Source organism: Heterodontus francisci, chromosome 39 (genome assembly GCF_036365525.1).
Source record: "Heterodontus francisci isolate sHetFra1 chromosome 39, sHetFra1.hap1, whole genome shotgun sequence".
NCBI lineage: Eukaryota > Metazoa > Chordata > Chondrichthyes > Heterodontiformes > Heterodontidae > Heterodontus > Heterodontus francisci.
Window position 1 is genome coordinate 30,714,869 of NC_090409.1, and position 24,008 is coordinate 30,738,876.

The 24,008-nt window shown below is 56.9% G+C and overlaps 1 protein-coding gene across 1 annotated transcript in view; it reads left to right on the forward strand.

The window, feature by feature from the left end:
* Positions 1-24,008, forward strand: part of megf8 (multiple EGF-like-domains 8) — a 173,655-nt gene that overhangs the window by 132,299 nt on the left and 17,348 nt on the right. The window contains exons 31-32 of the mRNA XM_068018430.1: positions 20,724-20,887; positions 20,999-21,143. Of these exons, the coding sequence (XP_067874531.1) occupies positions 20,724-20,887; positions 20,999-21,143 (309 nt within the window). The remainder of the gene's footprint in view (positions 1-20,723; positions 20,888-20,998; positions 21,144-24,008) is intronic.

Consider the following 24,008-nt stretch of genomic DNA (forward strand, 5'->3'; position numbering starts at 1 on the left):
GACACTGACCATAAACCACAGGAGGAGGGGCTCACAGTGTACACAGACCCTGACCGCACACCACAGGAGGAGAGAGGGGCTCACAGTGTACACAGACACTGACCACACACCACAGGAGGAGAGAGGGGTTCACAGTGTACACAGACCCTGACCATAAAACCACAGGAGGAGAGAGGGGCTCACAGTGTACACAGACCCTGACCACACACCACAGGAGGAGAGAGGGGCTCACAGTGTACACAGACACTGACCACAAACCACAGGAGGAGAGAGAGGCTCACAGTGTACACACACTGACCACACACCACAGGAGGAGAGAGGGGCTCACAGTGTACACAGACCCTGACCACACACCACAGGAGGAGAGAGGGGCTCACAGTGTACACAGACCCTGACCACACACCACAGGAGGAGAGAGGGGCTCACTGTACACACACTGACCACACACCACAGGAGGAGAGAGGGGCTCACAGTTTACTCGGACACTGACCGCACACCACAGGAGGAGAGAGGGGCTTACAGTGTACACAGACACTGACCACACACCACAGGAGGAGAGAGGGGCTCACAGTGTACACAGACCCTGACCACACACCACAGGAGGAGAGAGGGGCTCACAGTGTACACAGACCCTGACCACACACCACAGGAGGAGAGAGGGGCTCACAGTGTACTCGGACACTGACCGCACACCACAGGAGGAGAGAGGGGCTTACAGTGTACACAGACACTGACCACACACCACAGGAGGAAAGGGGCTCACAGTGTACACAGACACTGACCACACACCACAGGAGGAGAGAGGGGCTCACAGTGTACACAGACACTGACCGCACACCACAGGAGGAGAGAGGGGCTCACAGTGTACACAGACCCTGACCACACACCACAGGAGGAGAGAGGGGCTCACAGTGTACACAGACACTGACCACACACCACAGGAGGAAAGGGGCTCACAGTGGACACAGACACTGACCACACACCACAGGAGGAAAGGGGCTCACAGTGTACACAGACACTGACCACACACCACAGGAGGAGAGAGGGGCTCACAGTGTACACAGACACTGACCGCACACCACAGGAGGAGAGAGGGGCTCACAGTGTACTCGGACACTGACCGCACACCACAGGAGGAGAGAGGGGCTTACAGTGTACACAGACACTGACCACACACCACAGGAGGAAAGGGGCTCACAGTGTACACAGACACTGACCACACACCACAGGAGGAGAGAGGGGCTCACAGTGTACACAGACACTGACCGCACACCACAGGAGGAGAGAGGGGCTCACAGTGTACACAGACCCTGACCACACACCACAGGAGGAGAGAGGGGCTCACAGTGTACACAGACACTGACCACACACCACAGGAGGAAAGGGGCTCACAGTGGACACAGACACTGACCACACACCACAGGAGGAAAGGGGCTCACAGTGTACACAGACACTGACCACACACCACAGGAGGAGAGAGGGGCTCACAGTGTACACAGACACTGACCGCACACCACAGGAGGAGAGAGGGGCTCACAGTGTACACAGACCCTGACCACACACCACAGGAGGAGAGAGGATCTCACAGTGTACACAGACACTGACCACACACCACAGGAGGAGAGAGGGGCTCACAGTGCACACAGACCCTGACCACACACCACAGGAGGAGAGAGGGGCTCACAGTGTACACAGACACTGACCACACACCACAGGAGGAGAGAGGGGCTCACAGTGTACACAGACACTGACCATAAATCACAGGAGGAGAGAGGGGCTCACAGTGTACACAGACCCTGACCATAAACCACAGGAGGAGAGAGGGGCTCACAGTGTACTCGGACACTGACCGCACACCACAGGAGGAGAGAGGGGCTCACAGTGTACACAGACTGACCACACACCACAGGAGGAGAGAGGGGCTCACAGTGTACACAGACACTGACCGCACACCACAGGAGGAGAGAGGGGCTCACAGTGTACACACACTGACCACACACCACAGGAGGAGAGAGGGGCTCACAGTGTACACACACTGACCACACACCACAGGAGGAGAGAGAGGCTCACAGTGTACACAGACACTGACCACACACCACAGGAGGAGAGAGGGGCTCACAGTGTACACAGACACTGACCATAAACCACAGGAGGAGAGAGGGGCTCACAGTGTACAAAGACACTGACCACACACCACAGGAGGAGAGAGGGGCTCACAGTGTACACAGACCCTGACCGCACACCACAGGAGGAGAGAGGGGCTCACAGTGTACACAGACACTGACCGCACACCACAGGAGGAGAGAGAGGCTCACAGTGTACACAGACACTGACCACACACCACAGGAGGAGAGAGGGGCTCACAGTGTACACAGACACTGACCATAAACCACAGGAGAGAGGGGCTCACAGTGTACACAGACACTGACCACACACCACAGGAGGAGAGAGGGGCTCACAGTGTACACAGACACTGACCGCACACCACAGGAGGAGAGAGGGGCTCACAGTGTACACACACTGACCACACACCACAGGAGGAGAGAGGGGCTCACAGTGTACACACACTGACCACACACCACAGGAGGAGAGAGAGGCTCACAGTGTACACAGACACTGACCACACACCACAGGAGGAGAGAGGGGCTCACAGTGTACACAGACACTGACCATAAACCACAGGAGGAGAGAGGGGCTCACAGTGTACACAGACACTGACCACACACCACAGGAGGAGAGAGGGGCTCACAGTGTACACAGACACTGACCATAAACCACAGGAGGAGAGGGGCTCACAGTGTACACAGACACTGACCACACACCACAGGAGGAGAGAGGGGCTCACAGTGTACACAGACGCTGACCATAAACCACAGGAGGAGAGGGGCTCACAGTGTACACAGACCCTGACCGCACACCACAGGAGGAGAGAGGGGCTCACAGTGTACACAGACACTGACCGCACACCACAGGAGGAGAGAGAGGCTCACAGTGTACACAGACACTGACCACACACCACAGGAGGAGAGAGGGGCTCACAGTGTACACAGACACTGACCATAAACCACAGGAGAGAGGGGCTCACAGTGTACACAGACACTGACCACACACCACAGGAGGAGAGAGGGGCTCACAGTGTACACAGACACTGACCACACACCACAGGAGGAGAGAGGGGCTCACAGTGTACACACACTGACCACACACCACAGGAGGAGAGAGGGGCTCACAGTGTACACACACCACAGGAGGAGAGAGGGGCTCACAGTGTACACACACACTGACCACACACCACAGGAGGAGAGAGGGGCTCACAGTGTACACAGACCCTGACCATAAACCACAGGAGGAGAGAGGGGCTCACAGTGTACACAGACCCTGACCATAACCCAGAGGAGGAGAGAGGGGCTCACAGTGTACACAGACCCTGACCACACACCACAGGAGGAGAGAGGGGCTCACTGTACACACACTGACCACACACCACAGGAGGAGAGAGGGGCTCACAGTTTACTCGGACACTGACCGCACACCACAGGAGGAGAGAGGGGCTTACAGTGTACACAGACACTGACCACACACCACAGGAGGAGAGAGGGGCTCACAGTGTACACAGACCCTGACCACACACCACAGGAGGAGAGAGGGGCTCACAGTGTACACAGACCCTGACCACACACCACAGGAGGAGAGAGGGGCTCACAGTGTACTCGGACACTGACCGCACACCACAGGAGGAGAGAGGGGCTTACAGTGTACACAGACACTGACCACACACCACAGGAGGAAAGGGGCTCACAGTGTACACAGACACTGACCACACACCACAGGAGGAGAGAGGGGCTCACAGTGTACACAGACACTGACCGCACACCACAGGAGGAGAGAGGGGCTCACAGTGTACACAGACCCTGACCACACACCACAGGAGGAGAGAGGGGCTCACAGTGTACACAGACACTGACCACACACCACAGGAGGAAAGGGGCTCACAGTGGACACAGACACTGACCACACACCACAGGAGGAAAGGGGCTCACAGTGTACACAGACACTGACCACACACCACAGGAGGAGAGAGGGGCTCACAGTGTACACAGACACTGACCGCACACCACAGGAGGAGAGAGGGGCTCACAGTGTACTCGGACACTGACCGCACACCACAGGAGGAGAGAGGGGCTTACAGTGTACACAGACACTGACCACACACCACAGGAGGAAAGGGGCTCACAGTGTACACAGACACTGACCACACACCACAGGAGGAGAGAGGGGCTCACAGTGTACACAGACACTGACCGCACACCACAGGAGGAGAGAGGGGCTCACAGTGTACACAGACCCTGACCACACACCACAGGAGGAGAGAGGGGCTCACAGTGTACACAGACACTGACCACACACCACAGGAGGAAAGGGGCTCACAGTGGACACAGACACTGACCACACACCACAGGAGGAAAGGGGCTCACAGTGTACACAGACACTGACCACACACCACAGGAGGAGAGAGGGGCTCACAGTGTACACAGACACTGACCGCACACCACAGGAGGAGAGAGGGGCTCACAGTGTACACAGACCCTGACCACACACCACAGGAGGAGAGAGGATCTCACAGTGTACACAGACACTGACCACACACCACAGGAGGAGAGAGGGGCTCACAGTGCACACAGACCCTGACCACACACCACAGGAGGAGAGAGGGGCTCACAGTGTACACAGACACTGACCACACACCACAGGAGGAGAGAGGGGCTCACAGTGTACACAGACACTGACCATAAATCACAGGAGGAGAGAGGGGCTCACAGTGTACACAGACCCTGACCATAAACCACAGGAGGAGAGAGGGGCTCACAGTGTACTCGGACACTGACCGCACACCACAGGAGGAGAGAGGGGCTCACAGTGTACACAGACTGACCACACACCACAGGAGGAGAGAGGGGCTCACAGTGTACACAGACACTGACCGCACACCACAGGAGGAGAGAGGGGCTCACAGTGTACACACACTGACCACACACCACAGGAGGAGAGAGGGGCTCACAGTGTACACACACTGACCACACACCACAGGAGGAGAGAGAGGCTCACAGTGTACACAGACACTGACCACACACCACAGGAGGAGAGAGGGGCTCACAGTGTACACAGACACTGACCATAAACCACAGGAGGAGAGAGGGGCTCACAGTGTACACAGACACTGACCACACACCACAGGAGGAGAGAGGGGCTCACAGTGTACACAGACACTGACCATAAACCACAGGAGGAGAGGGGCTCACAGTGTACACAGACACTGACCACACACCACAGGAGGAGAGAGGGGCTCACAGTGTACACAGACGCTGACCATAAACCACAGGAGGAGAGGGGCTCACAGTGTACACAGACCCTGACCGCACACCACAGGAGGAGAGAGGGGCTCACAGTGTACACAGACACTGACCGCACACCACAGGAGGAGAGAGAGGCTCACAGTGTACACAGACACTGACCACACACCACAGGAGGAGAGAGGGGCTCACAGTGTACACAGACACTGACCATAAACCACAGGAGAGAGGGGCTCACAGTGTACACAGACACTGACCACACACCACAGGAGGAGAGAGGGGCTCACAGTGTACACAGACACTGACCACACACCACAGGAGGAGAGAGGGGCTCACAGTGTACACACACTGACCACACACCACAGGAGGAGAGAGGGGCTCACAGTGTACACACACACTGACCACACACCACAGGAGGAGAGAGGGGCTCACAGTGTACACAGACCCTGACCATAAACCACAGGAGGAGAGAGGGGCTCACAGTGTACACAGACCCTGACCATAACCCAGAGGAGGAGAGAGGGGCTCACAGTGTACACAGACCCTGACCACACACCACAGGAGGAGAGAGGGGCTCACTGTACACACACTGACCACACACCACAGGAGGAGAGAGGGGCTCACAGTTTACTCGGACACTGACCGCACACCACAGGAGGAGAGAGGGGCTTACAGTGTACACAGACACTGACCACACACCACAGGAGGAGAGAGGGGCTCACAGTGTACACAGACCCTGACCACACACCACAGGAGGAGAGAGGGGCTCACAGTGTACACAGACCCTGACCACACACCACAGGAGGAGAGAGGGTCTCACAGTGTACTCGGACACTGACCGCACACCACAGGAGGAGAGAGGGGCTTACAGTGTACACAGACACTGACCACACACCACAGGAGGAAAGGGGCTCACAGTGTACACAGACACTGACCACACACCACAGGAGGAGAGAGGGGCTCACAGTGTACATAGACACTGACCGCACACCACAGGAGGAGAGAGGGGCTCACAGTGTACACAGACCCTGACCACACACCACAGGAGGAGAGAGGGGCTCACAGTGTACACAGACACTGACCACACACCACAGGAGGAAAGGGGCTCACAGTGTACACAGACCCTGACCATAACCCAGAGGAGGAGAGAGGGGCTCACAGTGTACACAGACCCTGACCACACACCACAGGAGGAGAGAGGGGCTCACTGTACACACACTGACCACACACCACAGGAGGAGAGAGGGGCTCACAGTTTACTCGGACACTGACCGCACACCACAGGAGGAGAGAGGGGCTTACAGTGTACACAGACACTGACCACACACCACAGGAGGAGAGAGGGGCTCACAGTGTACACAGACCCTGACCACACACCACAGGAGGAGAGAGGGGCTCACAGTGTACACAGACACTGACCACACACCACAGGAGGAGAGAGGGGCTCACAGTGTACTCGGACACTGACCGCACACCACAGGAGGAGAGAGGGGCTTACAGTGTACACAGACACTGACCACACACCACAGGAGGAAAGGGGCTCACAGTGTACACAGACACTGACCACACACCACAGGAGGAGAGAGGGGCTCACAGTGTACACAGACACTGACCGCACACCACAGGAGGAGAGAGGGGCTCACAGTGTACACAGACCCTGACCACACACCACAGGAGGAGAGAGGGGCTCACAGTGTACACAGACACTGACCACACACCACAGGAGGAAAGGGGCTCACAGTGGACACAGACACTGACCACACACCACAGGAGGAAAGGGGCTCACAGTGTACACAGACACTGACCACACACCACAGGAGGAGAGAGGGGCTCACAGTGTACACAGACACTGACCGCACACCACAGGAGGAGAGAGGGGCTCACAGTGTACTCGGACACTGACCGCACACCACAGGAGGAGAGAGGGGCTTACAGTGTACACAGACACTGACCACACACCACAGGAGGAAAGGGGCTCACAGTGTACACAGACACTGACCACACACCACAGGAGGAGAGAGGGGCTCACAGTGTACACAGACACTGACCGCACACCACAGGAGGAGAGAGGGGCTCACAGTGTACACAGACCCTGACCACACACCACAGGAGGAGAGAGGGGCTCACAGTGTACACAGACACTGACCACACACCACAGGAGGAAAGGGGCTCACAGTGGACACAGACACTGACCACACACCACAGGAGGAAAGGGGCTCACAGTGTACACAGACACTGACCACACACCACAGGAGGAGAGAGGGGCTCACAGTGTACACAGACACTGACCGCACACCACAGGAGGAGAGAGGGGCTCACAGTGTACACAGACCCTGACCACACACCACAGGAGGAGAGAGGATCTCACAGTGTACACAGACACTGACCACACACCACAGGAGGAGAGAGGGGCTCACAGTGCACACAGACCCTGACCACACACCACAGGAGGAGAGAGGGGCTCACAGTGTACACAGACACTGACCACACACCACAGGAGGAGAGAGGGGCTCACAGTGTACACAGACACTGACCATAAATCACAGGAGGAGAGAGGGGCTCACAGTGTACACAGACCCTGACCATAAACCACAGGAGGAGAGAGGGGCTCACAGTGTACTCGGACACTGACCGCACACCACAGGAGGAGAGAGGGGCTCACAGTGTACACAGACTGACCACACACCACAGGAGGAGAGAGGGGCTCACAGTGTACACAGACACTGACCGCACACCACAGGAGGAGAGAGGGGCTCACAGTGTACACACACTGACCACACACCACAGGAGGAGAGAGGGGCTCACAGTGTACACACACTGACCACACACCACAGGAGGAGAGAGAGGCTCACAGTGTACACAGACACTGACCACACACCACAGGAGGAGAGAGGGGCTCACAGTGTACACAGACACTGACCATAAACCACAGGAGGAGAGAGGGGCTCACAGTGTACACAGACACTGACCACACACCACAGGAGGAGAGAGGGGCTCACAGTGTACACAGACACTGACCATAAACCACAGGAGGAGAGGGGCTCACAGTGTACACAGACACTGACCACACACCACAGGAGGAGAGAGGGGCTCACAGTGTACACAGACGCTGACCATAAACCACAGGAGGAGAGGGGCTCACAGTGTACACAGACCCTGACCGCACACCACAGGAGGAGAGAGGGGCTCACAGTGTACACAGACACTGACCGCACACCACAGGAGGAGAGAGAGGCTCACAGTGTACACAGACACTGACCACACACCACAGGAGGAGAGAGGGGCTCACAGTGTACACAGACACTGACCATAAACCACAGGAGAGAGGGGCTCACAGTGTACACAGACACTGACCACACACCACAGGAGGAGAGAGGGGCTCACAGTGTACACAGACACTGACCACACACCACAGGAGGAGAGAGGGGCTCACAGTGTACACACACTGACCACACACCACAGGAGGAGAGAGGGGCTCACAGTGTACACACACACTGACCACACACCACAGGAGGAGAGAGGGGCTCACAGTGTACACAGACCCTGACCATAAACCACAGGAGGAGAGAGGGGCTCACAGTGTACACAGACCCTGACCATAACCCAGAGGAGGAGAGAGGGGCTCACAGTGTACACAGACCCTGACCACACACCACAGGAGGAGAGAGGGGCTCACTGTACACACACTGACCACACACCACAGGAGGAGAGAGGGGCTCACAGTTTACTCGGACACTGACCGCACACCACAGGAGGAGAGAGGGGCTTACAGTGTACACAGACACTGACCACACACCACAGGAGGAGAGAGGGGCTCACAGTGTACACAGACCCTGACCACACACCACAGGAGGAGAGAGGGGCTCACAGTGTACACAGACCCTGACCACACACCACAGGAGGAGAGAGGGTCTCACAGTGTACTCGGACACTGACCGCACACCACAGGAGGAGAGAGGGGCTTACAGTGTACACAGACACTGACCACACACCACAGGAGGAAAGGGGCTCACAGTGTACACAGACACTGACCACACACCACAGGAGGAGAGAGGGGCTCACAGTGTACACAGACACTGACCGCACACCACAGGAGGAGAGAGGGGCTCACAGTGTACACAGACCCTGACCACACACCACAGGAGGAGAGAGGGGCTCACAGTGTACACAGACACTGACCACACACCACAGGAGGAAAGGGGCTCACAGTGGACACAGACACTGACCACACACCACAGGAGGAAAGGGGCTCACAGTGTACACAGACACTGACCACACACCACAGGAGGAGAGAGGGGCTCACAGTGTACACAGACACTGACCGCACACCACAGGAGGAGAGAGGGGCTCACAGTGTACTCGGACACTGACCGCACACCACAGGAGGAGAGAGGGGCTTACAGTGTACACAGACACTGACCACACACCACAGGAGGAAAGGGGCTCACAGTGTACACAGACACTGACCACACACCACAGGAGGAGAGAGGGGCTCACAGTGTACACAGACACTGACCGCACACCACAGGAGGAGAGAGGGGCTCACAGTGTACACAGACCCTGACCACACACCACAGGAGGAGAGAGGGGCTCACAGTGTACACAGACACTGACCACACACCACAGGAGGAAAGGGGCTCACAGTGGACACAGACACTGACCACACACCACAGGAGGAAAGGGGCTCACAGTGTACACAGACACTGACCACACACCACAGGAGGAGAGAGGGGCTCACAGTGTACACAGACACTGACCGCACACCACAGGAGGAGAGAGGGGCTCACAGTGTACACAGACCCTGACCACACACCACAGGAGGAGAGAGGATCTCACAGTGTACACAGACACTGACCACACACCACAGGAGGAGAGAGGGGCTCACAGTGCACACAGACCCTGACCACACACCACAGGAGGAGAGAGGGGCTCACAGTGTACACAGACCCTGACCATAAACCACAGGAGGAGAGAGGGGCTCACAGTGTACTCGGACACTGACCGCACACCACAGGAGGAGAGAGGGGCTCACAGTGTACACAGACTGACCACACACCACAGGAGGAGAGAGGGGCTCACAGTGTACACAGACACTGACCGCACACCACAGGAGGAGAGAGGGGCTCACAGTGTACACACACTGACCACACACCACAGGAGGAGAGAGAGGCTCACAGTGTACACAGACACTGACCACACACCACAGGAGGAGAGAGGGGCTCACAGTGTACACAGACACTGACCATAAACCACAGGAGGAGAGAGGGGCTCACAGTGTACACAGACACTGACCACACACCACAGGAGGAGAGAGGGGCTCACAGTGTACACAGACACTGACCATAAACCACAGGAGGAGAGGGGCTCACAGTGTACACAGACACTGACCACACACCACAGGAGGAGAGAGGGGCTCACAGTGTACACAGACGCTGACCATAAACCACAGGAGGAGAGGGGCTCACAGTGTACACAGAGCCTGACCGCACACCACAGGAGGAGAGAGGGGCTCACAGTGTACACAGACACTGACCACACACCACAGGAGGAGAGAGGGGCTTACAGTGTACACAGACACTGACCACACACCACAGGAGGAGAGAGGGGCTCACAGTGTACACACACTGACCACACACCACAGGAGGAGAGAGGGGCTCACAGTGTACACACACACTGACCACACACCACAGGAGGAGAGAGGGGCTCACAGTGTACACAGACCCTGACCATAACCCAGAGGAGGAGAGAGGGGCTCACAGTGTACACTGACCCTGACCACACACCACAGGAGGAGAGAGGGGCTCACTGTACACACACTGACCACACACCACAGGAGGAGAGAGGGGCTCACAGTTTACTCGGACACTGACCGCACACCACAGGAGGAGAGAGGGGCTTACAGTGTACACAGACACTGACCACACACCACAGGAGGAGAGAGGGGCTCACAGTGTACACAGACCCTGACCACACACCACAGGAGGAGAGAGGGGCTCACAGTGTACACAGACCCTGACCACACACCACAGGAGGAGAGAGGGGCTCACAGTGTACTCGGACACTGACCGCACACCACAGGAGGAGAGAGGGGCTTACAGTGTACACAGACACTGACCACACACCACAGGAGGAAAGGGGCTCACAGTGTACACAGACACTGACCACACACCACAGGAGGAGAGAGGGGCTCACAGTGTACACAGACACTGACCGCACACCACAGGAGGAGAGAGGGGCTCACAGTGTACACAGACCCTGACCACACACCACAGGAGGAGAGAGGGGCTCACAGTGTACACAGACACTGACCACACACCACAGGAGGAAAGGGGCTCACAGTGGACACAGACACTGACCACACACCACAGGAGGAAAGGGGCTCACAGTGTACACAGACACTGACCACACACCACAGGAGGAGAGAGGGGCTCACAGTGTACACAGACACTGACCGCACACCACAGGAGGAGAGAGGGGCTCACAGTGTACTCGGACACTGACCGCACACCACAGGAGGAGAGAGGGGCTTACAGTGTACACAGACACTGACCACACACCACAGGAGGAAAGGGGCTCACAGTGTACACAGACACTGACCACACACCACAGGAGGAGAGAGGGGCTCACAGTGTACACAGACACTGACCGCACACCACAGGAGGAGAGAGGGGCTCACAGTGTACACAGACCCTGACCACACACCACAGGAGGAGAGAGGGGCTCACAGTGTACACAGACACTGACCACACACCACAGGAGGAAAGGGGCTCACAGTGGACACAGACACTGACCACACACCACAGGAGGAAAGGGGCTCACAGTGTACACAGACACTGACCACACACCACAGGAGGAGAGAGGGGCTCACAGTGTACACAGACACTGACCGCACACCACAGGAGGAGAGAGGGGCTCACAGTGTACACAGACCCTGACCACACACCACAGGAGGAGAGAGGATCTCACAGTGTACACAGACACTGACCACACACCACAGGAGGAGAGAGGGGCTCACAGTGCACACAGACCCTGACCACACACCACAGGAGGAGAGAGGGGCTCACAGTGTACACAGACACTGACCACACACCACAGGAGGAGAGAGGGGCTCACAGTGTACACAGACACTGACCATAAATCACAGGAGGAGAGAGGGGCTCACAGTGTACACAGACCCTGACCATAAACCACAGGAGGAGAGAGGGGCTCACAGTGTACTCGGACACTGACCGCACACCACAGGAGGAGAGAGGGGCTCACAGTGTACACAGACACTGACCGCACACCACAGGAGGAGAGAGGGGCTCACAGTGTACACACACTGACCACACACCACAGGAGGAGAGAGGGGCTCACAGTGTACACACACTGACCACACACCACAGGAGGAGAGAGAGGCTCACAGTGTACACAGACACTGACCACACACCACAGGAGGAGAGAGGGGCTCACAGTGTACACAGACACTGACCATAAACCACAGGAGGAGAGAGGGGCTCACAGTGTACACAGACACTGACCACACACCACAGGAGGAGAGAGGGGCTCACAGTGTACACAGACACTGACCATAAACCACAGGAGGAGAGGGGCTCACAGTGTACACAGACACTGACCACACACCACAGGAGGAGAGAGGGGCTCACAGTGTACACAGACGCTGACCATAAACCACAGGAGGAGAGGGGCTCACAGTGTACACAGACCCTGACCGCACACCACAGGAGGAGAGAGGGGCTCACAGTGTACACAGACACTGACCGCACACCACAGGAGGAGAGAGAGGCTCACAGTGTACACAGACACTGACCACACACCACAGGAGGAGAGAGGGGCTCACAGTGTACACAGACACTGACCATAAACCACAGGAGAGAGGGGCTCACAGTGTACACAGACACTGACCACACACCACAGGAGGAGAGAGGGGCTCACAGTGTACACAGACACTGACCACACACCACAGGAGGAGAGAGGGGCTCACAGTGTACACACACTGACCACACACCACAGGAGGAGAGAGGGGCTCACAGTGTACACACACTGACCACACACCACAGGAGGAGAGAGGGGCTCACAGTGTACACACACACTGACCACACACCACAGGAGGAGAGAGGGGCTCACAGTGTACACAGACCCTGACCATAAACCACAGGAGGAGAGAGGGGCTCACAGTGTACACAGACCCTGACCATAACCCAGAGGAGGAGAGAGGGGCTCACAGTGTACACAGACCCTGGCCATAAACCACAGGAGGAGAGGGGCTCACAGTGTACACAGACCCTGACCACACACCACAGGAGGAGAGAGGGGCTCACAGTGTACACAGACACTGACCACACACCACAGGAGGAGAGAGGGGCTCACAGTGTACACAGACACTGACCATAAATCACAGGAGGAGAGAGGGGCTCACAGTGTACACAGACCCTGACCATAAACCACAGGAGGAGAGAGGGGCTCACAGTGTACTCGGACACTGACCGCACACCACAGGAGGAGAGAGGGGCTCACAGTGTACACAGACACTGACCGCACACCACAGGAGGAGAGAGGGGCTCACAGTGTACACACACTGACCACACACCACAGGAGGAGAGAGGGGCTCACAGTGTACACACACTGACCACACACCACAGGAGGAGAGAGAGGCTCACAGTGTACACAGACACTGACCACACACCACAGGAGGAGAGAGGGGCTCACAGTGTACACAGACACTGACCATAAACCACAGGAGGAGAGAGGGGCTCACAGTGTACACAGACACTGACCACACACCACAGGAGGAGAGAGGGGCTCACAGTGTACACAGACACTGACCATAAACCACAGGAGGAGAGGGGCTCACAGTGTACACAGACACTGACCACACACCACAGGAGGAGAGAGGGGCTCACAGTGTACACAGACGCTGACCATAAACCACAGGAGGAGAGGGGCTCACAGTGTACACAGACCCTGACCGCACACCACAGGAGGAGAGAGGGGCTCACAGTGTACACAGACACTGACCGCACACCACAGGAGGAGAGAGAGGCTCACAGTGTACACAGACACTGACCACACACCACAGGAGGAGAGAGGGGCTCACAGTGTACACAGACACTGACCATAAACCACAGGAGAGAGGGGCTCACAGTGTACACAGACACTGACCACACACCACAGGAGGAGAGAGGGGCTCACAGTGTACACAGACACTGACCACACACCACAGGAGGAGAGAGGGGCTCACAGTGTACACACACTGACCACACACCACAGGAGGAGAGAGGGGCTCACAGTGTACACACACTGACCACACACCACAGGAGGAGAGAGGGGCTCACAGTGTACACACACACTGACCACACACCACAGGAGGAGAGAGGGGCTCACAGTGTACACAGACCCTGACCATAAACCACAGGAGGAGAGAGGGGCTCACAGTGTACACAGACCCTGACCATAACCCAGAGGAGGAGAGAGGGGCTCACAGTGTACACAGACCCTGGCCATAAACCACAGGAGGAGAGGGGCTCACAGTGTACACAGACCCTGACCACACACCACAGGAGGAGAGAGGGGCTCACAGTGTACACAGACACTGACCGCACACCACAGGAGGAGAGAGGGGCTCACAGTGTACACAGACCCTGGCCATAAACCACAGGAGGAGAGAGGGGCTCACAGTGTACACAGACACTGACCACACACCACAGGAGGAGAGAGGGGCTCACAGTGTACACAGACCCTGGCCATAAACCACAGGAGGAGAGGGGCTCACAGTGTACACAGACACTGACCACACACCACAGGAGGAGAGAGGGGCTCACAGTGTACACAGACACTGACCACACACCACAGGAGGAGAGAGGGGCTCACAGTGTACACAGGCACTGACCACACACCACAGGAGGAGAGAGGGGCTCACAATGTACACACACTGACCATACACCACAGGAGGAGAGAGGGGCTCACAGTGTACACAGACCCTGACCATAAACCAGAGGAGGAGAGAGGGGCTCACAGTGTACACAGACCCTGACCACACACCACAGGAGGAGAGGGGCTCACAGTGTACACAGACCCTGACCATAAACCAGTGTCCTGTCAGTGGGCAGTGTGAGCAGGGTCAGAGTGTCAGTGGGCAGTGTGAGCAGGGTCAGAGTGTCAGTGTCCTGTCAGTGGGCAGTGTGAGCAGGGTCAGAGTGTCAGTGGGCAGTGTGAGCAGGGTCAGGGTGTCAGTGTCCTGTCAGTGGGCAGTGTGAGCAGGGTCAGGGTGTCAGTGGGCAGTGTGAGCAGGGTCAGAGTGTCAGTGTCCTGTCAGTGGGCAGTGTGAGCCTGGGTCAGAGTGTCAGTGTCCTGTCAGTGGGCAGTGTGAGCAGGGTCAGAGTGTCAGTGTCCTGTCAGTGGGCAGTGTGAGCAGGGTCAGGTGTCAGTGGGCAGTGTGAGCAGGGTCAGGGTGTCAGTGTCCTGGCAGTGGGCAGTGTGAGCAGGGTCAGAGTGTCAGTGTCCTGTCAGTGGGCAGTGTGAGCAGGGTCAGGGTGTCAGTGTCCTGTCAGTGGGCAGTGTGAGCAGGGTCAGGGTGTCAGTGTCCTGTCAGTGGGCAGTGTGAGCAGGGTCAGGGTGTCAGTTGGCAGTGTGAGCAGGGTCAGTGTGTCAATGTGCTGTCAGTGGGCAGTGTGAGCAGGGTCAGGGTGTCGGCAGTGTGAGCAGGGTCAGGGTGTCGGCAGTGTGAGCAGGGTCAGGGTGTCGGTGGGCAGTGTGTTGGGCAGTGTGAGCAGAGTCAGGTTGTCAGTGGGCAGTGTGAGCAGGGTCAGGGTGTCGGTGGACAGTGTGAGCAGGGCCAGTGTCAATGTGCTGTCAGTGGGCAGTGTGAGCAGGGTCAGGGTGTCGGTGGGCAGTGTGAGCAGGGTCAGTGTGTCGGTGGGCAGTGTGAGCAGAGTCAGGTTGTCGGTGGGCAGTGTGAGCAGGGTCAGGGTGTTGGTGGGCAGTGTGAGCAGGGTCAGTGTGTCGGTGGGCAGTGTGAACAGGGCGTCGGTGGGCAGTGTGTTGGGCAGTGTGAGCAGAGTCAGGTTGTCAGTGGGCAGTGTGAGCAGGGTCAGGGTGTCGGTGGACAGTGTGAGCAGGGTCAGTGTGTCAATGTGCTGTCAGTGGGCAGTGTGAGCAGGGTCAGGGTGTCGGTGGGCAGTGTGTCGGTGGGCAGTGTGAGCAGAGTCAGGTTGTCGGTGGGCAGTGTGAGCAGGGTCAGGGTGTTGGTGGGCAGTGTGAGCAGGGTCAGTGTGTCGGTGGGCAGTGTGAACAGGGTGTCGGTGGGCAGTGTGAACAGGGTCGGGGTGTCGGTGGGCAGTGTGAGCAGGGTCAGGGTGTCGGTGGGCAGTGTGAGCAGAGTCAGTGTGTCGGTGGGCAGTGTGAGCAGGGTCAGGGTGTCAGTGGGCAGTGTGAGCAGAGTCAGGTTGTCCGTGGGCAGTGTGAGCAGAGTCAGTGTGTCAGTGTGATCAGGGTCAGGGTGTCGGTGGGCAGTGTGAACAGGGTGTCGGTGGGCAGTGTGAACAGGGTCGGGGTGTCGGTGGGCAGTGTGAACAGGGTCGGGGTGTCGGTGGGCAGTGTGAACAGGGTCGGGGTGTCGGTGGGCAGTGTGAGCAGGGTCAGGGTGTCGGTGGGCAGTGTGAACAGGGTCAGGGTGTCAGTGGGCAGTGTGAGCAGGGTCGGGGTGTCTGGGCAGTGTGAGCAGAGTCAGTGTGTCAGTGTGATCAGGGTCAGGGTGTCGGTGGGCAGTGTGAACAGGGTCAGGGTGTCGGCAGTGTGAGCAGGGTCAGGGTGTCGGCAGTGTGAGCAGGGTCAGGGTGTCGGTGGGCAGTGTGTTGGGCAGTGTGAGCAGAGTCAGGTTGTCAGTGGGCAGTGTGAGCAGGGTCAGGGTGTCGGTGGACAGTGTGAGCAGGGTCAGTGTGTCAATGTGCTGTCAGTGGGCAGTGTGAGCAGGGTCAGGGTGTCGGTGGGCAGTGTGAGCAGGGTCAGGTTGTCGGTGGGCAGTGTGAGCAGAGTCAGGTTGTCGGTGGGCAGTGTGAGCAGGGTCAGGGTGTTGGTGGGCAGTGTGAGCAGGGTCAGTGTGTCGGTGGGCAGTGTGAACAGGGTGTCGGTGGGCAGTGTGAACAGGGTCGGGGTGTCGGTGGGCAGTGTGAGCAGGGTCAGGGTGTCGGTGGGCAGTGTGAGCAGAGTCAGTGTGTCGGTGGGCAGTGTGAGCAGGGTCAGGGTGTCAGTGGGCAGTGTGAGCAGAGTCAGGTTGTCCGTGGGCAGTGTGAGCAGGGTCAGGGTGTCGGTGGGCAGTGTGAACAGGGTCAGGGTGTCAGTGGGCAGTGTGAGCAGGGTCGGGGTGTCTGGGCAGTGTGAGCAGAGTCAGTGTGTCAGTGTGATCAGGGTCAGGGTGTCGGTGGGCAGTGTGAACAGGGTCAGGGTGTCGGTGGGCATTGTGAACAGGGTCAGGGTGTCGGTGGGCAGTGTGAACAGGGTCGGGGTGTCGGTGGGCAGTGTAAGCAGGGTCAGGGTGTCTGGGCATTGTGAGCAGAGTCAGTGTGTCAGTGTGATCAGGGTCGGGGTGTCGGTGGGCAGTGTGAGCAGGGTCAGGGTGTCAGTGGGCAGTGTGAGCAGGGTCGGGGTGTCTGGGCAGTGTGAGCAGAGTCAGTGTGATCAGGGTCAGGGTGTCAGTGGGCAGTGTGAGCAGGGTCAGGGTGTCTGGGCAGTGTGAGCAGAGTCAGTGTGTCAGTGTTATCAGGGTCGGGGTGTCGGTGGGCAGTGTGAGCAGGGTCAGGGTGTCAGTGGGCAGTGTGAGCAGGGTCGGGGTGTCTGGGCAGTGTGAACAGGGTCAGGGTGTTGGTGGGCAATGTGAGCAGGGTCGGGGTGTCGGTGGGCAGTGTGAGCAGAGTCAGTGTGTCGGTGGGCAGTGTGAACAGGGTCAGGGTGTCGGTGGGCAGTGTGAACAGGGTCAGGGTGTCGGTGGGCAGTGTGAGCAGGATCAGCGTGTTGGTGGGCAGTGTGATCAGTGTCAGAGTGTCAATGTCCTGTCGGGCAGTGTGAGCAGGGTCAGGGTGTCGGTGGGCAGTGTGAGCAGTGTCAGGTTGTCGGTGGGCAGTGTGAGCAGAGTCAGGTTGTCGGTGGGCAGTGTGAGCAGGGTCAGGGTGTCGGTGGGCAGTGTGAACAGGGTCAGGGTGTCGCTGGGCAGTGTGAGCAGGGTCGGGGTGTCTGGGCAGTGTGAGCAGAGTCAGTGTGTCAGTGTGATCAGGGTCAGGGGGTCGGTGGGCAGTGTGAACAGGGTCAGGGTGTCGGTGGGCAGTGTGATCAGGGTCGGGGTGTCGGTGGGCAGTGTGAGCAGGGTCAGGGTGTCAGTGGGCAGTGTGAGCAGGGTCGGGGTGTCTGGGCAGTGTGAGCAGAGTCAGTGTGTCAGTGTGATCAGGGTCAGGGTGTCGGTGGGCAGTGTGAACAGGGTCAGGGTGTCGGTGGGCAGTGTGATTAGGGTCGGGGTGTCTATGGGCAGTGTGAACAGGGTCAGGGTGGCTGTGGGCAGTGTGAACAGGGTCAGGGTGTCGGGCAGTGTGAGCAGGGTCGGGGTGTCTATGGGCAGTGTGAACAGGGTCAGGGTGGCTGTGGGCAGTGTAAACAGGGTCAGGGTGTCGGTGGGCTGTGTGAGCAGGGTCGGGGTGTCAGTGGGCAGTGTGTCAGTGGGCAGTGTGAGCAGGGTCAGGGTGTCTGGGCAGTGTGAGCAGAGTCAGTGTGTCAGTGTGATCAGGGTCGGGGTGTCGGTGGGCAGTGTGAGCAGGGTCAGGGTGTCAGTGGGCAGTGTGAGCAGGGTCGGGGTGTCTGGGCAGTGTGAACAGGGTCAGGGTGTCGGTGGGCAGTGTGAGCAAGGTCGGGGTGTCGGTGGGCAGTGTGAACAGGGTCAGGGTGTCGGTGGGCAGTGTGAACAGGGTCAGGGTGTCGGGCAGTGTGAGCAGGATCAGCGTGTTGGTGGGAAGTCTGATCAGTGTCAGAGTGTCAATGTCCTGTCGGTGGGCAGTGTGAGCAGGGTCAGGGTGTCGGTGGGCAGTGTGAGCAGTGTCAGTGTGTCGGTGGGCAGTGTGAGCAGAGTCAGGGTGTCGGTGGGCAGTGTGAACAGGGTCAGGGTGTCGGTGGGCAGTGTGAGCAGGGTCAGGGTGTCGGTGGGCAGTGTGAGCAGGGTCGGGGTGTCTGGGCAGTGTGAGCAGAGTCAGTGTGTCAGTGTGATCAGGGTCAGGGTGTCGGTGGGCAGTGTGAACAGGGTCAGGGTGTCGGTGGGCAGTGTGAGCAGGGTCGGGGTGTCGGTGGGCAGTGTGAGCAGGGTCGGGGTGTCAGTGGGCAGTGTGAGCAGGGTCGGGGTGTCTGGGCAGTGTGAGCAGAGTCAGTGCGTCAGTGGGCAGTGTGAGCAGGGTCAGGGTGTCTGGGCAGTGTGAGCAGAATCAGTGTGTCAGTGTGATCAGGGTCGGGGTGTCGGTGGGCAGTGTGAGCAGGGTCAGGGTGTCAGTGGGCATGGTGAGCAGGGTCGGGGTGTCTGGGCAGTGTGAGCAGGGTCGGGGTGTCTGGGCAGTGTGAGCAGAGTCAGGGTGTCGGGCAGTGTGAACAGGGTCAGGGTGTCGGTGGGCAGTGTGAGCAGGGTCGGGGTGTCTATGGGCAGTGTGAACAGGGTCAGGGTGGCTGTGGGCAGTGTGATCAGGGTCAGGGAGTCGGTGGGCAGTGTGAACAGGGTCAGGGTGTCGGTGGGCAGTGTGAGCAGGGTCGGGGTGTCGGTGGGCAGTGTGAACAGGGTCAGGGTGTCGGTGGGCAGTGTGAGCAGGGTCAGGGTGTCGGTGGGCAGTGTGAGCAGGGTCAGGGTGTCGGTGGGCAGTGTGAACAGGGTCAGGGTGTCGGTGGGCAGTGTGAGCAGAGTCAGGGTGTCGGTGGGCAGTTTGAGCAGGGTCGGGGTGTCTGAGGGCAGTGTGAACAGGGTCAGGGTGTCAGTGGGCAGTGTGAACAGGGTCAGGGTGTCGGTGGGCAGTGTGAACAGGGTCAGGGTGTCGGTGGGCAGTGTGAGCAGGGTCAGGGTGTCGGTGGGCAGTGTGAGCAGGGTCAGGGTGTCGGTGGGCAGTGTGAACAGGGTCAGGGTGTCGGTGGGCAGTGTGAGCAGAGTCAGGGTGTCGGTGGGCAGTTTGAGCAGGGTCGGGGTGTCTGTGGGCAGTGTGAACAGGGTCAGGGTGTCGGTGGGCAGTGTGAACAGGGTCAGGGTGTCGGTGGGCAGTGTGAGCAGGGTCAGGCTGTTGTGGAGTGTGGGCTGCTGAGTATCAGACAAGATGTGGGCTTGGTTTGCTGCATGTTGATGAGATTGTCTACTCTCCACAGGTTTATATGGCCACTCGGCAGTCTACCACCAAGCCTCTGATGCTCTCTACGTGTTCGGTGGATACCGATTTTACCTGGAGAGTGTATCTGCTTCACGTGAGCTGTACAGTTTATACCTACCGAACCTGACCTGGAGTCTGCTCGCACCCTCCCACGGTACAAAGGTACTCGGCAAAGCGGATCGAACCATAACCAAGGGCGGGTAATGGGGAAGAGGGAAGGGAATTCCATTACGGTTCCTTGTCTGATTGTTCCTGCTTTTCCATCATTTCTAGCCCCTGTCCCGGTTTTTCCACATTGCTGCACTGTTCCGTGACACGATGGTGATAGTGGGAGGTCGCACAGAGCAGGAGGACTTCAGTGCTGACCTCTTGTTTTACCAGATCAACTGCAACACCTGGATCACACCAAATAACACAGGTAAGGCAACACCTGGATCACATCAAATAACACAGGTACAGCAACACCTGGATCATACCAAATAACAGAGGTACAGCAACACCTGAAACACACCAAATAACACAGGTACAGCAACACCTGGATCACACCAAATAACACAGGTGCAGCAACACCTGAAACACACCAAATAACACAGGTACAGCAACACCTGGATCACACCAAATAACACAGGTACAGCAACACCTGGATCACACCAAATAACACAGGTACAGCAACACCTGGATCATACCAAATAACACAGGTACAGCAACACCTGGATCACACCAAATAACACAGGTAAGGCAACACCTGGATCATTCCAAATAACGCAGGTAAGGCAACACCTGGATCATTCCAAATAACACAGGTAAGGCAACACCTGGATCACACCAAATAACACAGGTAAGACAACACCTGGATCACCAAATAACACAGGTACAGCAACACCTGGATCACCAAATAACACAGGTACAGCAACACCTGGATCATACCAAATAACACAGGTACAGCAACACCTGGATCACCAAATAACACAGGTAAGGCAACACCTGGATCATACCAAATAACACAGGTACAGCAACACCTGGATCATACCAAATAACACAGGTACAGCAACACCTGGATCATACCAAATAACACAGGTACAGCAACACCTGGATCACACCAAATAACACAGGTACAGCAACACCTGGATCATTCCAAATAACACAGGTAAGGCAACACCTGGATCATACCAAATAACACAGGTACAGCAACACCTGGATCACACCAAATAACACAGGTACAGCAACACCTGGATCACACCAAATAACACAGGTACAGCAACACCTGGATCACACCAAATAACACAGGTACAGCAACACCTGGATCATTCCAAATTACACAGGTAAGGCAACACCTGGATCATACCAAATAACACAGGTACAGCAACACCTGGATCATTCCAAATAACACAGGTAAGGCAACACCTGGATCACACCAAATAACACAGGTAAGGCAACACCTGGATCATTCCAAATAACACAGGTAAGGCAACACCTGGATCACACCAAATAACACAGGTACAGCAACACCTGGATCATTCCAAATAACACAGGTAAGGCAACACCTGGATCATACCAAATAACACAGGTAGGGCAACACCTGGAACGTACCAAATAACACAGGTAGGGCAACACCTGGATCACACCAAATAACACAGGTACAGCAACACCTGGATCACACCAAATAACACAGGTGGGGCAACACCTGGATCACACCAAATAACACAGGTGGGGCAACACCTGGATCACACCAAATTACACAGGTAAGGCAACACCTGGATCGCACCAAATTACACAGGTAAGGCAACACCTGGATCATACCGAATAACACAGGTAGGGCAACACCTGGAACGGACCAAATTACACAGGTAGGGCAACACCTGGATCACACCAAATAACACAGGTACAGCAACACCTGGATCACACCAAATAACACAGGTAAGGCAACACCTGGATCACACCAAATAACACAGGTGGGGCAACACCTGGATCACACCAAATTACACAGGTAAGGCAACACCTGGATCACACCAAATAACACAGGTACAGCAACACCTGGATCACACCAAATTACACAGGTAAGGCAACACCTGGATCGCACCAAATTACACAGGTAAGGCAACACCTGGATCACACCAAATAACACAGGTACAGCAACACCTGGAACGGACCAAATTACACAGGTAGGGCAACACCTGGATCACACCAAATAACACAGGTAAGGCAACACCTGGATCACACCAAATAACACAGGTAAGGCAACACCTGGAACGCACCAAATTACACAGGTAAGGCAACACCTGGATCACACCAAATAACACAGGTAAGGCAACACCTGGAACGCACCAAATTACACAGGTAAGGCAACACCTGGATCACACCAAATAACACAGGTAAGGCAACACCTGGAACGCACCAAATTACACAGGTAAGGCAACACCTGGATCACACCAAATAACACAGGTAAGGCAACACCTGGATCACACCAAATAACACAGGTAAGGCAACACCTGGAACGCACCAAATTACACAGGTAAGGCAACACCTGGATCACACCAAATAACACAGGTAAGGCAACACCTGGAACGCACCAAATTACACAGGTAAGGCAACACCTGGATCATACCAAATTACACAGGTAGGGCAACACCTGGATCACACCAAGTAACACAGGTAAGGCAACACCTGGATCACACCAAATAACACAGGTAAGGCAACACCTGGATCACACCAAATAACACAGGTAGGGCAACACCTGAAACACACCAAATAACAGGTACAGCAACACCTGAATCACACCAAATAACACAGGTAGGGCAACACCTGGATCACACCAAGTAACACAGGTAGGGCAACACCTGGATCACACCAAATAACACAGGTAGGGCAACACCTGGATCACACCAAATAACACAGGTAAGGCAACACCTGGATCACACCAAATAACACAGGTACAGCAACACCTGGATCACACCAAATAACACAGGTAGGGCAACACCTGGATCACACCAAATAACACAGGTAAGGCAACACCTGGATCACACCAAATAACACAGGTAAGGCAACACCTGGATCACACCAAATAACACAGGTAGGGCAACACCTGGATCACACCAAATAACACAGGTAGGGCAACACCTGGATCACACCAAATAACACAGGTAGGGCAACACCTGGATCACACCAAATAATACAGGTAGGGCAACACCTGGATCACACCAAATTACACAGGTAAGGCAACACCTGGATCATTCCAAATAACACAGGTAAGGCAACACCTGGATCATACCGCATAACACAGGTA